General features: G+C 47.5%; 1 protein-coding gene and 1 long non-coding RNA gene across 5 annotated transcripts in view; one reads left to right on the top strand and one right to left on the bottom strand.

The window, feature by feature from the left end:
* Positions 1–19537, top strand: part of CFAP57 (cilia and flagella associated protein 57) — a 69989-nt gene extending 50452 nt beyond the window's left edge. For 3 of the 4 annotated variants that reach the window (XM_082687164.1, XM_082687165.1, XM_082687166.1), the window contains 5 exons: positions 278–394; positions 1663–1797; positions 1890–2033; positions 9186–9318; positions 19182–19537. In XM_082687164.1, the coding sequence (XP_082543290.1) occupies positions 278–394; positions 1663–1797; positions 1890–2033; positions 9186–9318; positions 19182–19396 (744 nt within the window). In that variant the 3' untranslated portion in view covers positions 19397–19537. The remainder of the gene's footprint in view (positions 1–277; positions 395–1662; positions 1798–1889; positions 2034–9185; positions 9319–19181) is intronic. The other variant, XR_014299717.1, reaches the window with a different exon arrangement.
* LOC309842662 overlaps positions 1–20627 on the bottom strand; it is a 40059-nt gene that overhangs the window by 18251 nt on the left and 1181 nt on the right. The window contains exon 2 of the long non-coding RNA XR_014299722.1: positions 6777–7235. This is a non-coding gene — a long non-coding RNA (uncharacterized lncRNA). The remainder of the gene's footprint in view (positions 1–6776; positions 7236–20627) is intronic.

A 20627-nucleotide genomic window follows, 5' to 3' on the forward strand; every position in this document is an offset into this window, starting at 1 on the left:
TCAGGTCTTGATCTCAAGGTCTTGGGATCCAGTCCCTCATCAGGCTCTGCACCAGGCATGGAACCCGCTTGAGATTCCCTCTCTCTCTCCTTCTTCCCCTCCCACCAACACTGTCCTGTGTGTGCCTGCTCCGTCTCTCTATCTTAAAAAAAAAAAAATGTTGGGGTGCGGGCAGTGGAGAAGAAAGGTTTCATTGCAGAGGACATAGGCGGGAACTAGGAAAGAGATGCCCTGGTAGCCTTTCTTATTTCTTGACTTCCCCCCTTGTTCCCTGTAGATGGAAGCAGAACTGGAGCGTTTCCATAAGCAGAACACGCAGCTGGAGCTGAACATCGCAGAACTGTGGCAGAAACTAAGAGCCACCGATCAGGAGATGCACAGAGAGAGACAGAAGGTGTGAGGATTTCGGAGTCTGGCAGATCTGAGCTTTAGAATCTGGCACCTGTCTGCAGCGGGCAGCTGGCTTCCAAGAGACAGTGCCAGCCCATTGCTAAGATACATTCCCATTTTAACTCGCTCTCCCCTTGCTCACAGCCCTGCCTGGTTTCATGCCCATGCAAATGCACGTGACTGCATCCATCTGAGACTAGGAGGACTTTGGGTAAAATGTTCAAGGGGATGGGAAGCCGAGCATCATAAGGGCGCTTGCGGCATTGGCTTGTTTGGTCTGGGAAGGAATATGCTCAGAGAGGTCATCTGTAGGCAGTGGGAAGAGGTTTTGACTCTCAAAAACAAAACGAAAACATACTGAAGCAAAGAGAGCCTCAGAAATTGTTTATTCTGGTCTCTTTAGGTAATTTTGTAAGGCCAGAGGGATTAGAAGGTTAAGGCACCCATAACCAAGCAGTGTACCCAGAGCCAGCACTGGGAACCACGTCTTCTGCTCCTGGGCCAGGACTTGGCTGCACCCCCTACCCCCTAGCACAGGCCCCCCATGTTTGGTTCAGCGGACTGACTTTTTCCATCCCCCACACTAAGCACTGACTCTGTACTGGGTCAGAATAGAAGCTGCGAGCCACCACCGTGAACGGACACAGATCCCGCCAGGTGGCTAGGTGATCTGTGATGTGTGCATAGCAATCCTGATGCAAGGCGAAAGGTTCTGATAGATGAACAAAGGGCTACAGGAGCAGGAGGCAGGAGAGACCCTCCAGGTCAGGGGAACGGGAGGCTGGGTATCAGAGAAGGCAGGATGGAAAAGCAAGCTTCTGGCCCAAGTGTGCAGACGCAACCAATCTGCCCCATTTGGTCATGTTTTTGCTACCCTCTCACAACAGTGCTCCCCGGGCGAGCTCAGAGTGGGGGACAGGGAAGCGATGGTCCAGAGACCTGCAAGGGAGAAGCGATACTATCCATCTTCGCTCAGAAAGGAGTAGTGGGACCACTCGGGCTTCCTTTCATCTTTTAAGATGTGTGGTCCTAAAGGGAGTCTAGAGCCAATGAAGGAATCTTCTGGGTAGACTTTTAAAGCTGAAGCTCTTCGGGCAGATGCCCATGAGTGTTAGTACCTCTCTCTGCCTCTGGGCTGTGAGCCCCGCTAGGTCTCTGTGTCCCGCAGCCAAACATGAGCCCCAGAGGCGGTGTGTCTCGTCCTCCTGCTGCCATCTGCCTTTCCCCTGGAGAGCCCCTGGGGGTGCCAGAAGTACATGCCTATGGTTGCAGGAGCGGGACTTGGAGGCGCTGGTCAGAAGGTTTAAGACAGACCTTCACAACTGTGTGGCGCACATCCAGGAACCCCGGCTCCTGAAGGAGAAGGTCCGAGCTCTCTTTGAGAAGTACGTGCAGCGGGCGGACATGGTGAGCCCTGCTCCCCTTTCCCGTGCTCACCTGCTCTCCTGGCTCCCCGCTGCCTCCCTGAGAAGCCCTTCTGCCCACCCCACCCCCCACAGGTGGAGATCGCGGGGCTGAACACGGACCTGCAGCAGGAGTATGCCCGTCAGCGGGAGCACCTGGAGAGAAACCTGGCCACTCTCAAGAAGAAGGTGGTCAAGGAGAGTGAGCTGCACCGCACAGATTACGTCCGCATCATGCAGGTACCGCTGCTCCTCAAATGGCCAGGGGCCACTAGCTCTCTCTACCGCTTTCTCTTTGACTCCTCTCTGCCTTCCCCAAGCTTGACCTGGCTGAGGCCAAGGCCCAGAGCCCCTCCAGGTTTTTCCAAGTGCTCCCTTGCCCACCCTGGCCCCGTCAGCGCCCATTCCTTTCTACCCCCAGCCTTTCTCCGAGGGCATCCTTCCCTGTCTCTGCCCGTCTCCTCACGCCCCCTCTGGCCCTGCAGCCACAGGATTTTAGCTCTCCCAAGTCATGCTCTCCTCTTTCCTCTGGTTTCCCACTCTTATTTCACCTTAATTTGTTTTGCTGCTTTTCATTCTGCTACCTGAATCCCGTGACCCCCAGTAGCCGGTTCCCTCTGAGCACGCCCCTTCTCCACCCGCTTCATCTGCCTTTTCTGGTGCCTCGGGTCCCTTCCCTTATCTCTCGGGTCCAGAGCCAACCACACCCATGATAGTGCTGGCCCTACTCTGATTTAATGAGTTGTCCACACCCACCTCCCGATCCCTCACCTGGCTGTGCAGAAAGCGCTGACCCCATTCCCACCGCCTCCACTTACACACATTATCAGGACTGCTAGGCAGGATTCTGCTGCCAGATTTCTGCCCGAGTATCAGTATCGTCTGAGGCAATTAACATGATTTAATATCAAAAGAGAACATCGCATTTATAAGGCACATACCTTTTTATATTTATATTTCTTGAACGCCATAATTGAAATACTAGGATGGGGAGGGGCTGCAGCTGGGTTGAAACAAACCAGTTCCCAGCTCAGCCAGTCGCTGCCTGGGTGAGCAGAACACATCCCAATTCAGGCCAGACCCAGGCGTGACGGGTCTCTCGCACCATCCTACAGCTGGGCCCCTGCCTCAGAGCACCCCACCCTGTCAAACCACTGCCTTTTTCCTGGGCCACCAAAGCAGTCGAAGCCCAGAGAGAGGAGTGCATTCCATTGATGGGACTGTTTAGGTACCAGCAGCAGAGACACGGAGCCCCGGCTAAGATCTCAAGGCCCCCAGGCACCGAGCCCCCACTGGGTTCTGGAATGCAGTGCGCTGGGCAGTGGGACCAGGACCACTATAGGAGCAGTTGGCAGCTGGGGATGTTGCTGAGCCTTCACCTGTGTCCTGCCACCAGTGCACAGGCCTGAAGGACCCTCCAGGGTCAGGGTGCCTCTCTCCATGCCAAATGGATTTGGGGAAAGCAAATGTCAGTCCTAGGAGAAGAAGAAAAGGGAACTGAAAGACCACAGGCTAGCCCGACGGTACAAGCATCAGCATGAGGCCACTCAGGACACGCACAGGTCTTCTTTTGCTCCCTGGGACCCCAGAAGGCTCCTGCCCACGTCTGCTGGGCAGGGTAAGAGGGCAGAGGGAGCAAGGAGACACAAGCAGGGCTCCTTCCCAGCCCTGCCCTGCCCCTGCCTGATGGCTGGCAGAGGGAGCTGGCATCCAGGGGAAGTCCCTGGAACAGTGCTTTCTCCAGCAGCTGTGTAAATCTGGGTGCTGTGGCACCCAGTGGATCCGTAGATGTTTCCTCAGACAATAGCAGGGAGCCAGAGTGGGGCCGAGAGGCAGGGTTCTGGGGCCCTACGCCCTCACCTGGGAAATGCCTTGCTTACAGTAGGCTCTGGTATCAGATTTGGTTTGGAAGAAAGGAAAGGAGGGAGGGAGAGGGAAAGAGTAGAAAAGAAAGGAAGTGAGAGAAAAAGGAAGAAAAACTTTGAAAGCCACTGTTTTCAGTTATTAAAGTGGTTTCCTTCTTTGCTATTCAGCTGAAGGAGAGGGAACAGGCTAGGACCTGGCAAGGTGTCAGGGCAGCAGAAATGAGAGTCTGTCTAAACCTGGGTTATCCTGCCCCAGCCACGCTTCCTGGGAGAACTGGGGGAAATTCCTTCTCTTCTCCAGGGGACTTCTTCTCTTTCTGTAAGATGGGGAAGAAAGTATCCACCTCAGCAAGTTACCATGGGAACTGAATGAGATTAACCACCATAAAGCACAAGGCCCTGGCTGGGACAGGACAGGTGCTCCCAAATGCCCTCTCCCTTCTGGTCCTCTCACCAAAAGACCTACTCAACAACCAAGGCAGAAGTCAATGGGAGAGCTTGGAAGGCCATCCCAGCAAGGACCAGGGCTGCCTGTGGACTGTGGACGTGATGGATGGGAGGGAGGGGGGCTGGCCAGACATGTCCCAGACTCCCCAGCAGGTGGCCAGCCCATCTCCCTCCTCCCATCACTCCCCCCCACCTCCCCGCCCCGCCGCCCCACCTTGCTCTGCGTCCTTGGGTGCCAAGGCCCTGGCACTTCAGTCCAAAAAAGCAAGGAAGGTCAGGGCAGAACCCCAGAAAATGAGGTCACTGTCTCATTTATATGTTGAGACAGGAGCTCAGGGCCTCTGCACTGGCTCTCTGGCATGCTTGCAGAGAGAAAGGTAAGAGCCGCTTTGAATACAAACAACTAGGACACACATTTTATTCATTCAGGACACAATTCTGAGGGCTTCTTGCAAGCCAAGCTCCTTGCCAGGCCGTGGAAGATTCCGAGATGAATGTGATGGTATGCCTACCCTCCACAGATCCTGGTAGGAAACTTAAACCAGATACAGACAATCCCTGCTCAGGACAGTGTATCCAGTGCCGTGGGCCTGTCGGAGGGGCGGCCTTCAGGGCCCGGAAGAAGCTGGGCCTCGAAGGGGAGTAGAGGTGGTCAGGGAGCAAGTGGAGGAAGAGACTTCCAGGCAGAGAGAATACCTGAGAACGGGCCCGCAGAGAAGAGCGAGGTGTCTGGGGTATTTGGGGGCCCAGGAGTCCTCAGACCTTCATCACAGAACTCCGGGGACAAGGAGAACAAAGCCCGCTGGAAAGCCAAGTAGCTTAGGGTCCCTTGCCAGAGCTTTCCTGGCCACACTAAGAAGCATAATGTTCCTCTTAGAAGCAGGTGCCACCCAAGGTTGAAGCAGGGAGGGGTGTTTTCTGTTGAAACGATCACCTCAGTTGGCAGGGGGGGGGAAGGTGGGTGGCGGAAACCCCCATGAGAAGATGGCCGCCTATTATGGGGAGAGGAGAAGGCCTTGGAAGGGGCTAAGTTGTGACATCAAAATACAATTCAGCATGAAACGTCAGGTCGGATGTGAGAGAAGGGTTAAGAGAGGAGCAGACAGATGCCTCGTCCATGCAGTTAGGCGATGGCGATCCCACCAGCGGTGGTGGGTTCTGGAGAGACGCCACTGACGGAGGGCTCCCAGCATGCTGCCTGCACTTCCCACACGGCCAGGCGCGGCCATATTCTTTAAGGTGTCAACATAGGGAAGACCGGTAGGGGGTGCTATAGTCATTCCCTTCCTTCTCCCTTCTGGGCTGAAGGCTCAGTCTGGGTCAGTCCCCGCCCCTCCACCAAAGGCAGTCCTGGACAGCTGAGTGTAGCCCCTTTGTTTAGAAGGTTTTCTATAGAAATGGACTTTAGCATTCTCCCAGCCGGTCATGCATACCCCAAGACCTGACACTTGATGGACCCCAGGCCACATTTTTTCCTGCAGCAGAGGAGCTGGGGGTGGGGGAGTGGGGGGGTGCTGGAGGACTGGAGGGGCTTTTGAAGGTGGTGCTGACTGAAGAGGGACCAGGACCGGAAGATCAGCAAACCTGTCCCGTCCACATGTTAAGCTCACACAGCTACCCAAAAGCATATACAGCTGACCTCAGTGTGACCTCTGGACTCCTGAGAACACAGACCTCGCCAGAAAACACTGTTTAAGGTGCCAAACTTGTACATTTAGGGGACTTCCATGGCTGACCACATACTATTTGAGGTGTTAGAATGGGGTGACATCAATGAGAGATGGAAAGTAGACTCTGGGAGGCAATGGTCCTAGAGGCTGATGCAGCTAGATTCAAATCCCAGTTCTACCACTGTGTGCTGCCATGGCCTCAGTTTGCTCAAATGGAAATGAGTCTAATTATAACTTCTTATGTCATAAGGTGGTTGTGGGGTTTAAATGAGTTACTGTATACAAAATGTTTGATGTGCTGCAGGGATCCAAGCAGTGCCTGAAGTTATGATTACTCTTATTGTCGCCTGAAGTTATGATTACTCTTATTGTCGTCATCATCATCATTTCGTGCCTCAAATCCTGCAGGCCTGAAACACTCTCCCCTGCCCCCCACCTCCCCAGGGAGCCTTTCTCACACTGGGTGAGTGCTGCTCTTCAGACTCCCATGGCATCTCTAAGCACTGGATCCAAGCTGGACCTCCCCGTGGTCGCCACAATGACCAGTGCCTAGTAGGCTTCCAGGAACTGGTTCTTAGGTGATTTTTATGCATGAGTAAGTGAATGAATGAATGAACAAATGAATGAACAGAACCGGGAACTGGATCGCATCAAGTCATGGGTCTCGATCACACTCTAATAGGGACTGGGTCACATCTGGAGGCCCATTTAGGTGGCAGGTGTCATGGAGGTGTCCGAAGCAGGCAGTGGGGTTAGAAACAGGCAATCGCATCAAAAAGTACCGGGAGCCAGAAGTCCCAACCTTGGTAGCAGGGTTTTCGAGGGCGGAGGGATGGGGAGACACCAGGGCAAATACTCCGCCGGGGGTCATCACGGTAGTAGAGCGGAGAGAGGCTGAGAGCTGGTTGCGGATCACAGCAGGAAGGTGAACATGAGATCCAGGGGAGGCACAAAATTGATAGGACTTAGTGACAGAATGGATGGAGATGAGCAAGGAGTACCTTAAGACACAGCTGGAGAAGGCAGGCCAAATGATACCTTCCGTGGTCTCTAATCTTCATTCTGGTTATTGTTACTTCATTGAAGGAGGCAAGCGAAGGGATGCTAAGTGACGCCCATGAAGAGGGGAGTGGAACGAGCCCCTGAGCCAGAGCAGGTTTGCCCCAGTTCCCTGAATCTCCCCTAAATCTCTCTTCTGTCTGGTCTCCCCTGTCCAACCTTTACCCCCTAGTTTGTAATTTCCTTGTTAGGAAGAATGACTTCAGCTTGATATCTGCTGCATTCGTTATTCATTTGCTACCCATCCCACAAATATTTATTGAGCGCCTCTTACACACAAGGCAGAGTCCAAGGTCTTAGAACCAAATACATACATATTTAATTGAGCAAATCACAATAGAAAGTCAGCAGTGGAGAGGTTCCAGGGGAGGAAACTGGCAGCGAGTTTTGTTGGAGAGCATCTGGAAAGGAAATGTGGGAGATTCATCACTAAGGCCTGGGTTGCTTAAAAGAGAAAAAGATCAGCCGGAGAAATCTGCTGACTTTGTAGGGAAAAAAAGCACAAAGCCCAGCCTGAAAACAAGGGATCAGCAATAATTGGGCATGGCGTCTGAGAGAATTTTTTTTTTTTAATGAATGCTGAAATTAAGTGATATACTAAAAACCTGAAAGTATATCTGACAGGCTCAGATACAGAGGCTCTGGAGGGAAAGAATATGTCAGGATGTCTCCAGGCGCTTGGGCTCTGCGGGCATATCCCCCCAACAGAGAAGTGGATGTCGTGCCTCATGGACTATAGTGCTTGGGATCACCCTGTTCTCTGGACCGACTCCATACTTCCCACTATGGGAAGTGTCCCGAGTGGTGGCAGTCCCTGGCACAGATATGTTTTATGGAGATTTGGCCTGCATTTGCCCTGACCCTCGAGGACTTTGCTCCCCACGGAAGGTCTGGCCCTCATGCTGGCGGCAGCATCTCTTAGGAGCCAGTTCAAAATGCAGAATCCCAGGACCAGCCCCAGGCTGACTGAGTCAGAAGCCACATTAAACAGGATCCTTAGGTGATTCGTTTGCATTGTCACAGGAGAAGCAGTCTCATGTGTTTGGGGACAAGCCAAACAGAATACACTAACCAGTCCTCCTCTGGACCCATGGTGACAGGGACACCTTCACGGAGGCACCCTCAGTGCCCTCAGGCTGAGTGTGAGAAGGAAAGCAGAGATTTAAGGTGTGGGAAGGGAAGACAGAAGTGACTGCTTGGTTCCAGGTGCAGAGCCCCCACCATGGGCCCCCCCCCCCCGCACTTTGTGTCCGGCGATATAGAACAGCAGCAAGTCCTGCCCACGCCAGCCATGTCTTATTTCTGTGCCTTTTTCTTGCTGTTCCAGTTGTATGTGACCCCCCACACACGCCCCTTTCCCCTTTCCGTCGTAACTCTTTGCAGCCTCAGCCCAGGGACCAGTTCCTAGGAATCCCCCCTGGTCATTCAGGCAGGGCTAAGTGCCTTTCCTCTGTGCTCCACCCCTCCATGACAGCAAGGTGACCACCATGCTCAGTTACACCCAGATCCCCCACTAAACCCTCACCTATTCAAGGGCAGAGGCCTGGTCTTACTTTCGATATTCCTCAGGATTAGCACAGTGCCTGGTCCATAGTAAGTACTCAAGTAAGTATTGGACGGATGGATGGATAGATGGATGGATGGATGGATGGATGGATGGAAGGGTGAATGGATGGATGGATATTTGTCAAACAAAAATAGGAGAAGTGAACTGTCCATGAGTATAGCAAATGTTCATTATTCATTTATTTTCTGTGATCCTCACTAAACAATATGCTGCTAAGGGCAGAAACCATTTCTCATTTCTGTCTGTATCCCAGGGCCATACCAGATACCATATAAAAGTAGGTTCAACAAATAAATGGGGGAAAAGTGAATAAAATATAGCACAGCACCTAAGAGCTCAGAGCTCTGGAGCCGGACTGTCAGAGTCATTCTGCCACTTGCTGTTTATGTAATCTGGACAAGTGACATAACCTCTCTATGCCTCAGTTTCCTCTACTATAAGATTGTGATTAAAATAGAATTTCCTCAAAAGATTATTGTAGTAACACATTCAATTCATATGGAATGCTTAGAAAAGCATTGTTGTTGATGCTGGAAAGGGTCTGGATGCTTGGGACTGGTACACTCTATCTGTAGCTTGTGTTGCCAGAGTCCACCTGAAGGCAAATCAGCTGGTGCCTCAAGAGGCTGACCCATGAGCTAGTATTAGGACTCGTACCCAGCAGAGGAATCTGGGTCCAGGCCCAATCCTGTCTGTTTCACACGCCCTCAGCCCTAGGCCAGGGCAGGCCCTGTGCCCACTGATCACTCATCCATCCATACTCATTCTCTCTTCTTTTCTACAGGAAAATGTCTCCCTGATCAAGGAAATTAATGAGCTCCGCAGGGAGCTCAAGTTCACCCGCTCCCAAGTCTATGACCTCGAAGCAGCTCTGAAACTGACCAAGAAACTTCGACCACAAGATGTTCCAGAGACAGGTAATATCACCAGTGGCCAAAGGGGATGAGCACTGGGATCAAGGAGCCAATGGCAGCCACAAGGAAGTCTCCCTTTGTCTTCCAAGGCTACCTTTCCCGATTCTTTCTGTCTCAGGTCACATCTACCCCATGGTCTTCTGGGAACGTCTCCATGCTGTACACCTGCTATCCAAAGGATCTGTGAGGCACTTGCCACATGCAAACATGTGCGGGACCAAAATCCTTGGCATTAGCTATAGTTTCAGAATTCAGAATCTTTCTGATTTTAGAAAGAGCGTACTATATACTGCATATTACATAACATCCCTAGAGGAGTCTGAGGCAGGGTCCTGAAATCAAACACATTTGTATTTCTGTAGTGAGACATGAATATTCACACTGAACTTCATAAATTTTAAAATACTTTACATTTTTAGAGCTTTTGGCACTTTAGGATTGAGGATAAGGGATTGTAGACCCGTGCAATTAAAATAAAGACAAAAAGAAAGATTAGAAATATTCAAATGGAAAGGGAGAAAGAATGACATTGAAATAGTAAATGAGTTAGTTACTGCGATTATATCCTACAGTTCTGAATTTCTGACAGCCAAGGCAAAAAAAGAAACAGAAAAACACAATAGTTTACATAGTCCTCATTTATGGCAAAAAGAAGGTTTGGAGGCTTTTTTTTCCTAGGGAAACAAACCTTTCCCTGGTTCTAAATTTTGTAAGAAACTTAACACATGGATCCTTATGAAAGGGCTGTTAAATCACACAGTGGACAGCCTTTAACTGTATGTCTTCAGACTATTAAAAAACATTCTTCAGGTATCCATTTCGTATCTGGACAGTCAATAAAGATGGAGAGTATAAGGCATTTCCATGGAAAATTAAGTCAGTGTGGTTTGAGTATATTGTTTTCTGGTGGTTTACATTCAGGAATAGAGCTTAGAAGCCTTGATGAATGGAAACCTGCCATTGGCCGTGGATTGAGTCTTTCACAGTCTTTCACAGTCGTCTCATGTGCTATGGTCACTTAAGAGGTTTTCATTGGGAGAAGGTGACTGAAGTATACACAGGAAGTCTCTGTAATTTGTTGGGACTCTTAAACTATTACAAAATTATACATATAATTGTGACAGCACAATACAATTATATGTATAATTGTACCCTTTTCATTAGAGTCAAGGAGTTGATGCAAGAGGGAACTCTAAGTAGTGACAATATTAGGTCTAAAGACCTGACACAAGAGCACAGTATGTGGGATGCCTGGGTGGCTCAGTGGATTAAGCCCCTGCCTTTGGCTCAGGTCATGGTCTCAGGGTCCTGGGATCAAGCCCCACATGGGCTCTCTGCTCAGCAGGGAGCCTGCTTCCCCCCTCTCTTTCTGCATGCTCGTGATCTGTCTGTCAAATAAATAAATAAAATCTTTTTAAAAAAATAAAAAAATTTTAAAAAGAGCACAGTGAGTGTTAGAAAGATTGAGATACCTGACTTCTTGGAGATGCAGGGGAAGTGTAGATGTGCCTGTGAACAACTGCAAAGCCTCCCTTTAAAAAATGTTTCAAATATGCCCAAGTGTCCCAGCAAATAATCAGCTGAGACCTCCTCAGGATACTCTATGATATAGCCAAGTTCTTCTTATTACTATTGTTGAAACTGTCAGGCATATTTAAAAAATGGAAGAAAAGTCTAATGAATTCCCATGAATCCATTCCCTGACTTCAATGAGTATCAGTTCCTGTCTCTCTTGCTTCATCAGTATCCATAACCCCAGTTATTTCCTCTCCCATCAATATGGATTATTTTAAAACAAACCCAACATCGGATCATTTGTGTGCTATAGTTTTACTCAAGGAAGATTTCATTTGTAACAGTTGACAGATATTCCAACTGTCTGCTTTGATCATGAAGAACCTAAGTCTGACTTCTAATTTTGAACATGGGGCCACGAAGACCAGTTAGCTCAAAATATATATCCTTAAGTTGTATAAGATTGACCAATTCAGTTGGTTTTTAAAAAGTTTTTATCTGGGGGTGCCTGGGTAGCTCAGTCAGTTAAGCATCCAACTCCTGATTCAGCTCAGATCATGATCTCAGAGTCATGAGATAGAGCCCTATGTTGGTCTCTAGGCTCAGCCTGAGATTGTCTCCCTCTGCGCCCCCCTCCACTGCCCTGTAAAATAAACAAATAAATCTTTAAAAAAAAGTCTTTATCTGAACAGGACAGGTTGCCATCCCCAAACCACTATTTTAATTTTAGCATTTATATTAAGTTTTCATTCACAAAACAATTAACTAACAGATCTAATAGACAGACCTGCATGTTTTTCAATTATTAAAACCATATAATTAGAACTTCCAAATAAAGATGGCTAATTAGAAACCTGCTAAAATGACATAAATAAACCTTCAGATCAAAGAAAACAAAGAAAGAGACACAAAATATTGAAAGCTGGGAAACGGAAAGATAAGTAGTAACTGACTTTAGAGACTCCTAGGCCAGAAGTGGGGAATCTAGAAGAAACCTAATGTACATCACAGAACCCCCTCAAGGTTCAGGAATTAGCTGAAGCACATATATCAGGAGGTAGGGGTGAAGATGGGGCTAAAAACAAGGGAAAGTCTTTAGAAGCTGTTCAATCTACATTGTAGCCAATACAATGGCTAAAAATAGATGGATCATGAATGAAATTCCCAAAGACCAGAGAACAAAGGAAAAATCCTACAAACTTCTAAAGAGCATGGGGGAGGTTTCATGCAAAAGATCAAAAATCCCAATTGCAGGATACAAAATCAACAGAAAATCAGTTGCATTTTTATACACTAACAATGAGCAAAAATGGAATTAAGAAAATAATTGCATTTATAATAAATCAAAAAGAACAAATACTCAGGAATAAACTTAAATATGCTGGCAAAAAAACGTATACATTGAAAATTATAAAACGTTGTTGAAAAAAATTAAAACATCAATAAATGGGAAAACATCTTATGTTTGTACTAACAGTACAATCCCTGTCAAAAATCTCAATTCAATTACTTTTTTTACAGAAATAGAAAATCTATTCCAAAAATCACGTGGAATCTCAAGATATCCCAAATAGCCAAAACAATCTTGGAAAAGAAGAACAAAATTAGAGGTGTCACATTCTAATTTCACACACTTCCTGATTTCAAAATTTACTGCAAAGCTATAGTAATCAAAACAGTGTGGTACTGGCATAAAGACAGACATACAGAGCGGTGGGATTGGGTAGAGAGCCCAGAAATAAACCTTCACATATATTGTCAAATGATTTTCAACATAGGTGCCAATATCACTCAATGGGGAAAGGACAATATTTTCAGCAAATGGTGCTGGGAAAACTATACCCACATATAAAAGAATGAAGTCGGACCCTTACCTTACATCATATACAAAAATTAACTTAAAATAGACCAAGGACCTAAATGTCAGAGCTAAAACTATAAAACTCATAGAAGAAATATAGGAAAAAAGCGTTATGACTTTGGATATGGTAATGATTTCTTAGATATGACATCAAAAGCACAGGCAACAAAAGGAAAATAAACTAGACTACATCAAAATTTAAAACTTTCATGTATCAAAGAACACTTTCAGTAAGAGTGAAAAAACAATCCATACAATGGGAGAAAAATATTTGCAAGTCATATGTCTGATAAGCGACTGAGATCCGGAATAAATAAAAAACTCCTACAACTCGCCAACAACCAAAAAAATTTTTTTGGTGAAGAGAAGACTTGCACAGACACTTAACCAAAGAAAATACACAAATGTCTAATAAGCATATGAAAAGATACTCAATAGAAATATGCAGTTTTTGTTTGTTTTGAGAAAGAATGCACATGCGTGTGCACAAGCAGAAGGGGAGGAGCAGAGGGAGAGAGAGAGAATCTTAAGCAGGCTCTATGCCAGCATGGAGTCCAGAACAGGGCTCGATCTCATGACCCTGCGATCATGACCTGGAGCCATTATGATCACTATCATCAAATAACAACAACATCAACAAACCCTGTAAGTGTTGGTGAATATGTAGATAGGAAAAGGAAGGAAGGAAAGGAATGAAGAAGGAAGAAATGGAGTCAGATCAATACAGAATGAATTGGAAAACTATATGCTAACTAGAGGAGGAAATATACCTTACAGAGGGAGATAGGTGAGATAAGTATCTGTCATTCTTGACTCTGGATGAAGGAAAGAAAACACAAGAGAAAAGATCTCTCCCTGAAAACGTCTAACCAAAAGTCCATACTCTCGGGCAGGTTTAAGTCCAGAATTTACACTTAATTTGTGGCTCAAAGCAACCTTGGCTGAAGATTTAGTTTCACTGGCAGTGTGTCCAGGTCCCAAGCAGAAGCAAATGCAGATTTGCTAAGGAAGAATACATTTTAAACACGGTTGTCAAAGAATTCCTATAGATAACATTTTAAGGAACATGAGCTCACAATCAAAAAATCACTAAATACAGGAGGAAATAAATCACCACGAGTGAAACATGACAAAAACATCAATCTACAGGATAAAATCAAAAAGATCGTGGATAGTAGGATTATTAAAATAAGAATACTTAATATATTTAAAGAAATAGAAACTTAAGGGGCGGGGCGCCTGGGTGGCTCAGTGGGTTAAGCCGCTGCCTTCAGCTCAGGTCATGATCTCGGGGTCCTGGGATCGAGTCCCGCATCGGGCTCTCTGCTCTGCAGGGAGCCTGCTTCCTCCTCTCTCTCTGTCTGCCTCTCTGCCTACTTGTGATCTCTCTCTGTCAAATAAATAAATAAAATCTTAAAAAAAAAAAAAAAAAGAAAGAAACTTAAGGGGCGCCTGGGTGGCTCAGTTGGTTAAGCCTCTGCCTTCAGCTCGGGTCATGATCTTGGGGTTCTGGGATCGAGTCCCACATCAGGCTCTCTGATCCACAGGGAGCCTGCTTTCTCCTCTCTCTCTCTCTCTCTCTCTCTGCCTGCCTCTCTGCCTACTTGTGATCACTGTCTGTCAAATAAATAAATAAAATTAAAAAAAAAAAAAAAGAAAGAAATAGAAACTTGGAAATAAGACAAAATAAGAGTTTCCCAAAATTGACTAGGTAGATTTGGAAAAAGAGCCAAAAACACTCCTAGAAATGAAAACTATAGGTTGCAAATTAGTCTCAATGGACAGACTGAACAAGGGGTTAGAGGTATCTGAAAGGAGACTTTGTGAACTGAAGGAATGAAGAAATTACTCACACTGTAGCCCAAAGGGACAAAGGTGTAATAAGAAACAAAGAAGATGGGATAGGATAACCCAGCTTACGTCTAACTGAAGTCTGAGAAAGTGAGAATGAGGAGAGGAGACATTATGATAAAGAATAGCTGGAAGTTTTTCGGAATTGATGAAAGATGCCAATCGTGAGGTCCAGGAAGCCCGGGGGAGCTCAAGCTGGATAAATAAAAAGAAATCTATACCTGGTCTGCAGAAAACCAAAGGCAGAGATGTTAAAAGCAGCCAGAGAACAGAGAGACTGCGTTTAAAGGAGTAACAATTCAACAGATACCTGACTTCCCAAGAGCAGCAGTGTAAACCACATAGAAATTCTGAAATAGAGTCTTCAAAGTGCTAAGAGGTAATAACTGTCCCCTGGAGTTATGTAACTGGTAAAACACGAGAAAAAAATTTTTTTTACAAACAAAACCAGAATTTGTCACCAACAAAACCTCATTAAAGGAACTGTCACAGAATACATGTCAGGAAGAAAAATTATTCCAGAGGGAAGTCTGACAACTGTATAAAACAATACTAACAATGTCTAAATTGTGGATCACAATACCAAGACAGAACTAAAATTCTGAGCATTTAACCAGGGGGATCAAAGCTAAAGCATTCTAAGTCTTGTATTGTTTTGCAAGAAGGTAAAGTTGGACTTTAAGTCTTGGACTCTAAGTTAAATATGCTTCTTAAACTTTTGAGGATAACTATTAAAAAAGAAAGAGTATGTATACCTTATAAACCAGTAAAGGGGAAAACCCCCTAAGTTTTGAAAAGGCCAAAAAAGAAAAGGAAAAAGTGACACCAACATAAATGCAAATAAAACAGTAGAAATAAATGCAAATGTATTAGTAGTCACATTCTTATTTCCCATCATTTAAAATCAGAACTCAATCTCCCAAAAGAAGCTTGCAGGCAGGGTGCAGAGAGGAGACTGCCCAGCTCTTGGTAGATGGCAGGATCAGAGCAGAGCATGGACTAAGAGGACACGGGGGATATGAGGAGCAAGGTGGCGAACGGGGCCAGGAGGAGAGCACTGACTTGACCCAATCATGGAGGAAAAGGACAGGAGGGTTTACACACCCACGGCACATGAAGAAGGACCATCAAAGGGGGACTCTGTAAGACGGAACCAAACTCTGATGAGCAGGCAGTTCACTATCAAAGAATGCGAGAGAATTGGGGAGTGAGGAGAAGAAACAGGATAAGCCCAGCCCATGCCCTCAAGAAGCTCACAGACCAAGGAAGGAGACAGAGGGGGAAACATTGGGCCCACATGAACTGCTCTCAGGAGACAAAGCTGCACCCCTGGGAACATTAATGGACAATGTCACCCAGGCCAGGGATATTTCAGGAGACAACTGCTTCTGGAGGCCAGCCACCAGCCAGCAGCTGTGTCAACCCTGAGCTGTCTTATAATGCTGCAGTGTCTGATTCCCCCTCCCCATGCCAATTAGGATACTCCTTATCCATTACCTCTCACTGCCAAACCTCTGAGGTTCACTGACATCACCCAGTGATTGCAGAACCTAGAGGAGCTTAAAGCTACAATCTGCATCAAGACCCTTACAGCACCCGGTGAAGCACTGAGACAAAGAGAGGATGGTATGGCCAGTGGCAGGGCAGAGCTCAGTCTGGTACGTATCTCTAGGACTGTGGCTTCACAAACACAGGTTGGATCTCTCTGGGCAACAAGACAATAACTAAGTATGAAAGCCAGTGGGGAGGGCACAAAGTTTAGTCCAAAAACTATGCTGGTAACCAGGAAAGAGGAAATAGCTAAGGAAGCAGGTGGAGAGGCAAACCGAAACTAGGCAGAGGCAAGTGACACAGGTGCTTGGGCTTGTTGGTTTGGGTATGCTGTCCCTCCCCAAGGGTGCTGCTCTCCCCAGGGCCAGGCCACAGCTTGACCAAAAGGATGGTTATCAGGGGCAACCTGTAGCAGCAGGAGGAGGAAGCGTCAAGAGCTAGAAAAAGAAGAAATACTAAAAGATCAAGAGCCTAGATATTGCCAAAAAAAGAAGAGTTGAGGAGCAAAAGCAAGAAGAGAATGGTCTAGATTTCTCTCAGGAAGAATGGGATGAGTCAAGCACTCTTAATGCTGGCTCCATCTTCAGACCAGTTACAAGCGTAAGGCAAGGCTGGCCTCTGGGCATTGCTGACAACTTGCTCCTTGCAATACTGTGTTCCAACATGGATTCTTTTCTAGAGTTAACTTCTGAGGTGCAGGGAAGAGTTAGCAGTGAGTAGGAAAGAGACCCCTCTTCTGCTGAGAGGAGCTTGACTGGGAGCTGGAGACACAGACTGTCAGCAAAGTAGATGTCAATGTCATCTGTGAAGAGTTGGGGAGAAGATGGATTTGGCAATAATTTCTTGGATGTGACACCAAAAACACAAGCCACAAAAGAAAAAGTAACTACATAAAAATTTAAACTCACATGTATCAATGGACACAATCAGCAGAGTCAAAGGGCACCCTTGGGATGGGAGAAAATATTTGCAAATCACACATGTGGTAAGGAGTTATGGCCAGAATATGTAATGAACTCCTGCAACTCAACAGCAATAACAAAACAACCAGGTTGAAACATGGGCAAAGGACTTGAATAGACATTTCTCCAAAGAAGATGCACAAATAGCCAAGAAGCACATGAAAAGATGCTCAACATCACTCATCATCAGGGAAATGAAATCCAAAGCACGATGAGGAGCGCCTGGGTGGCTCAGGCAGTTAAGCAGCTGCCTTCAGCTCAGGTCATGAACCCAGAGTCCTGGGATGGGGTCCCATGTTGGGCTCCTTGCTCAGTGGGAGCCTGCTTCTCCCTCTCCTTCTACTGCTCCCCCTGCCTGTGCTCTCTCCCTCTCTCTGTCAAATGGTAAAATCCTTGAAAAAAAAAGAAAAGAAGAGAAAACCTGAACTTTCAAAAAACAAAACAAAACCATGATGAGATGCCACCTCACATGTTTTAGGACAGCGGCTCTCAAAACAAACCAATGGAGAAGCATTGGTGAGGATCTGGAGAAATGGGAACCTTAGCGCACTGTTGGTTGGCACCTAAAATGGCGCAGCCACACAACATGGCAGTTTCTTAAAACATTGAAAACAGAATTACCATATGACCTAGAAACCACTTCTGGGTATATACCCAAAAGAACTGACAGCAGGTTATTTGTAACCCCTTGGTGATAGCAACATTATTCTCAGTGGCCTAAAGGCGGAAGCAACCCAATGTCTATCATTGAATGAAGGGATAAAACAATGTAATATATACACGCAATAAAATATCCTTCAGCCTGAAAGAGAAATGATTTTGACACACGTTGCAACACAGATGAACCCTGAGGACATCAGGCTACGTGAAATAAGCCAGACACACAAAAAAACATACACTGTGTGATTCTACTTGTCCGAAGTTCCTAGAGCATTGTGTTCTTAGAGACAGAAAGCAGAACAGAGGCATGAGAGTGCTTGCTAGAGTTCTGGAGAATGATTATACAACAATGTAAATAAACTCAATGCTACCAAACTCTATACTTCCAAGTGGTGAGATGGTAAATTTTATGTTATATTTGACCATAATTTTCTTTAAAGAGGGTGAGGAGTTAGAGGACAGGTCAAAATTCAGAAGCATAGCCGGAGTGGGGCAATGAGAATTTGCTGACTACAGGCAGGAAGTTCGTCTGGGGCTGGAAACTGAGAATTTGAATCTCATAGGTAGCACACAACAGGCCAGATGGGAATGGGTGGTTGGATGATCTCAGATTCAGGCTGTGCAGAGCACACGGGGCAGGGAGATTAGGCATCTAGAACCTCGAGGGTGCTGTCAAGAAAATGGCAGAGAGACCCACAGTGAGCCTAACTGGACAGAAAAGGTAGTGAATCTAAAAGGAACCCATTTGGTGGGTAAAAAACGGAACTGTCCAGAAAGAAGAGATCTATGCTCCGTCAAAGAGCAGAAATCTTGAAGGCAGTGAGAGAGGTGGGAATGGGAGGATGGGTTACTACGGTAGAGATTTGAAGGTGTGGGGTCGTAGGCCTGCTGAGGAAGGGGAACCCACAGAACGGGTGCCAACATGGCATGGAGGCCAAGAACATAAATGAGCATTCAGCCTGTGGGGTCTAGGGAATGGGATGAGCCATGGACTGTCGTGGACACTGGCATTGCGTGGGATGATGGCAGCTCCTGAGACAGGAGAATGGAGTCTGGGGAAGGTCCTCAAGGCATGAGTGAGTTGCCAGTCCAGGAGGGTTAAAGAGGGGTCTGCCTCCTGGAGCAGGGGTCTTATGTGAGGAGGAGGACCGGGGGCTTTGGAAGCCGACCTAGGTCAGCAGGAGAACACCACCCTGCTTGGGGAGTGGGGCGCGGGGGAATGAGCAGAGTCCGCTGGAGGGGCCTGGGGGGCTCAGGACACAAGCTTTCTCACTCTGGAGAAAGTGTCACTTCATTCTTCCATCTCTGCCAGACAGTGAGAGGGCCTGCCTCTGCCCCTAGCATCTGGGATTATGAGGAGCTCAATAAATCAGGGGACAGTAGGGAAGAAGAGGGGTAAGTTGGTTTCAAAGACCTCACAGCAGTCTAGTAACAGGCCCACAGAAGTCCTGCTCTGTGCCTTCCAGTGTCCAGCGAGGACATGCCTGGAATCGCACCCACCATGAGACTGAATGAGCAAGAAGAAACCGGGAGAATCATCGAAATGCAACGCCTAGAAATCCAGCGCCTCAGAGACCAGATCCAAGAGCAAGAGCAGGTGCCGGGCTTCCACCCCCTTGCTGGAATTCGGCTTCCTTCCCTGGTCCAGTCAGAAGTGGACACTGAGGTACAAACCAACTGATCCCCTCTGGTGAGCCATCTGCTGATGCCCCTGTGCCCCTGCCCTCAGGCCAATCCTGTACTGTCCCTCCAGTACCTGTGGCACTGGCCACACCAACCTCTTTGTCCTGCCCCTGGGCAGAATAAAGATATTTGCCAGCAACCATGTCCAACTCTCTGTTTACCCAGGGAGCCAGAGAGGGGTGAGGGAGAGAAGGTATCCTGAGGACTTGCAGGGGCGGCTCCAGCTTGTCCAAAGCCATTGCTACTTATCCCTGTCCAGGCACAGGGCTGCCTGTCACTGTGGAGACCAACACAGTAGACTTGGGCCCAGCTTCCTGCTGCCCGTCTACTCTTTCTGGGCCTCCAGGGTGCGGCTGCCTATACCCTGTCACAGGTGCCAGCTCATCCCCCTCAGACTAGTGTGTACCCAGTATGTCCTCTGCCCTCTAGGTGATTCCGGCACCCCCTGACTGATTTAACCACCGAGACAACAAACCGTGACGTCATCGTGCCCGGCAGGTGGGCTAGAACAGATGTCACTCCGAACCAGGCTCTTGGCTTTACCTTTGCAGAAAAAAATGGCTTGAAATGGGGGTCAGGGAGGTCAGCAGAGCCCGATGCTGCAGGGTATTGAAGGCCAGAGATGACACTGTCCAGAGGCCAACACAAAGCCCCTGAGCCATCCCTGCCCTCCCTTCCCAGGCTCCTGCCACACTGACTTCCTTTCAGTTCCTATAAAAAGTCAAGTTCTTCCTGCCTCCAGGTCATTCCACATACTGTTGTCTCTGCCTGAAATGCTCTGTCCTGACGCCTCACTCAGTGAATGTCCTTCTTCAGAGGGTAGTTGAAATGCTGCTTTCTCAGAAAGACAGTCCCCGATCCCTTCCTCCTCAATCTGGATTACATGTACCATATTGTTTTCCTTCATCACCCCCACTAGAACACATCCATCTGATGGTGGGATGCTGCCTCTCCCACTAGGCTCTCAGTGCCGTGGGTGCAAGGGCTGGGTCTGTTTTTAAAGTTCCCTTGTGTGTCTGGGTGGAGCATTGATGGAGGGACCCAACAGGAGAGGCTAGGGACTGTGGGGAGGATGCTGTGGCCAACCATGACTAAGAAGACAGCGACCCGGATGGTGGCAGTGGAGATGCAGAGACGTGAATGCCTCTGACTTCGGGATGAAGGGAGCTAGCCCAACACAGAGAGAGGGAGAAGGATTTGGGAAGAGGGGACATGCAGAGCAAACCTGT

This window comes from Mustela nivalis, assembly GCF_964662115.1.
Source record: "Mustela nivalis genome assembly, chromosome: 10".
In the NCBI taxonomy this organism is placed as follows: domain Eukaryota; kingdom Metazoa; phylum Chordata; class Mammalia; order Carnivora; family Mustelidae; genus Mustela; species Mustela nivalis.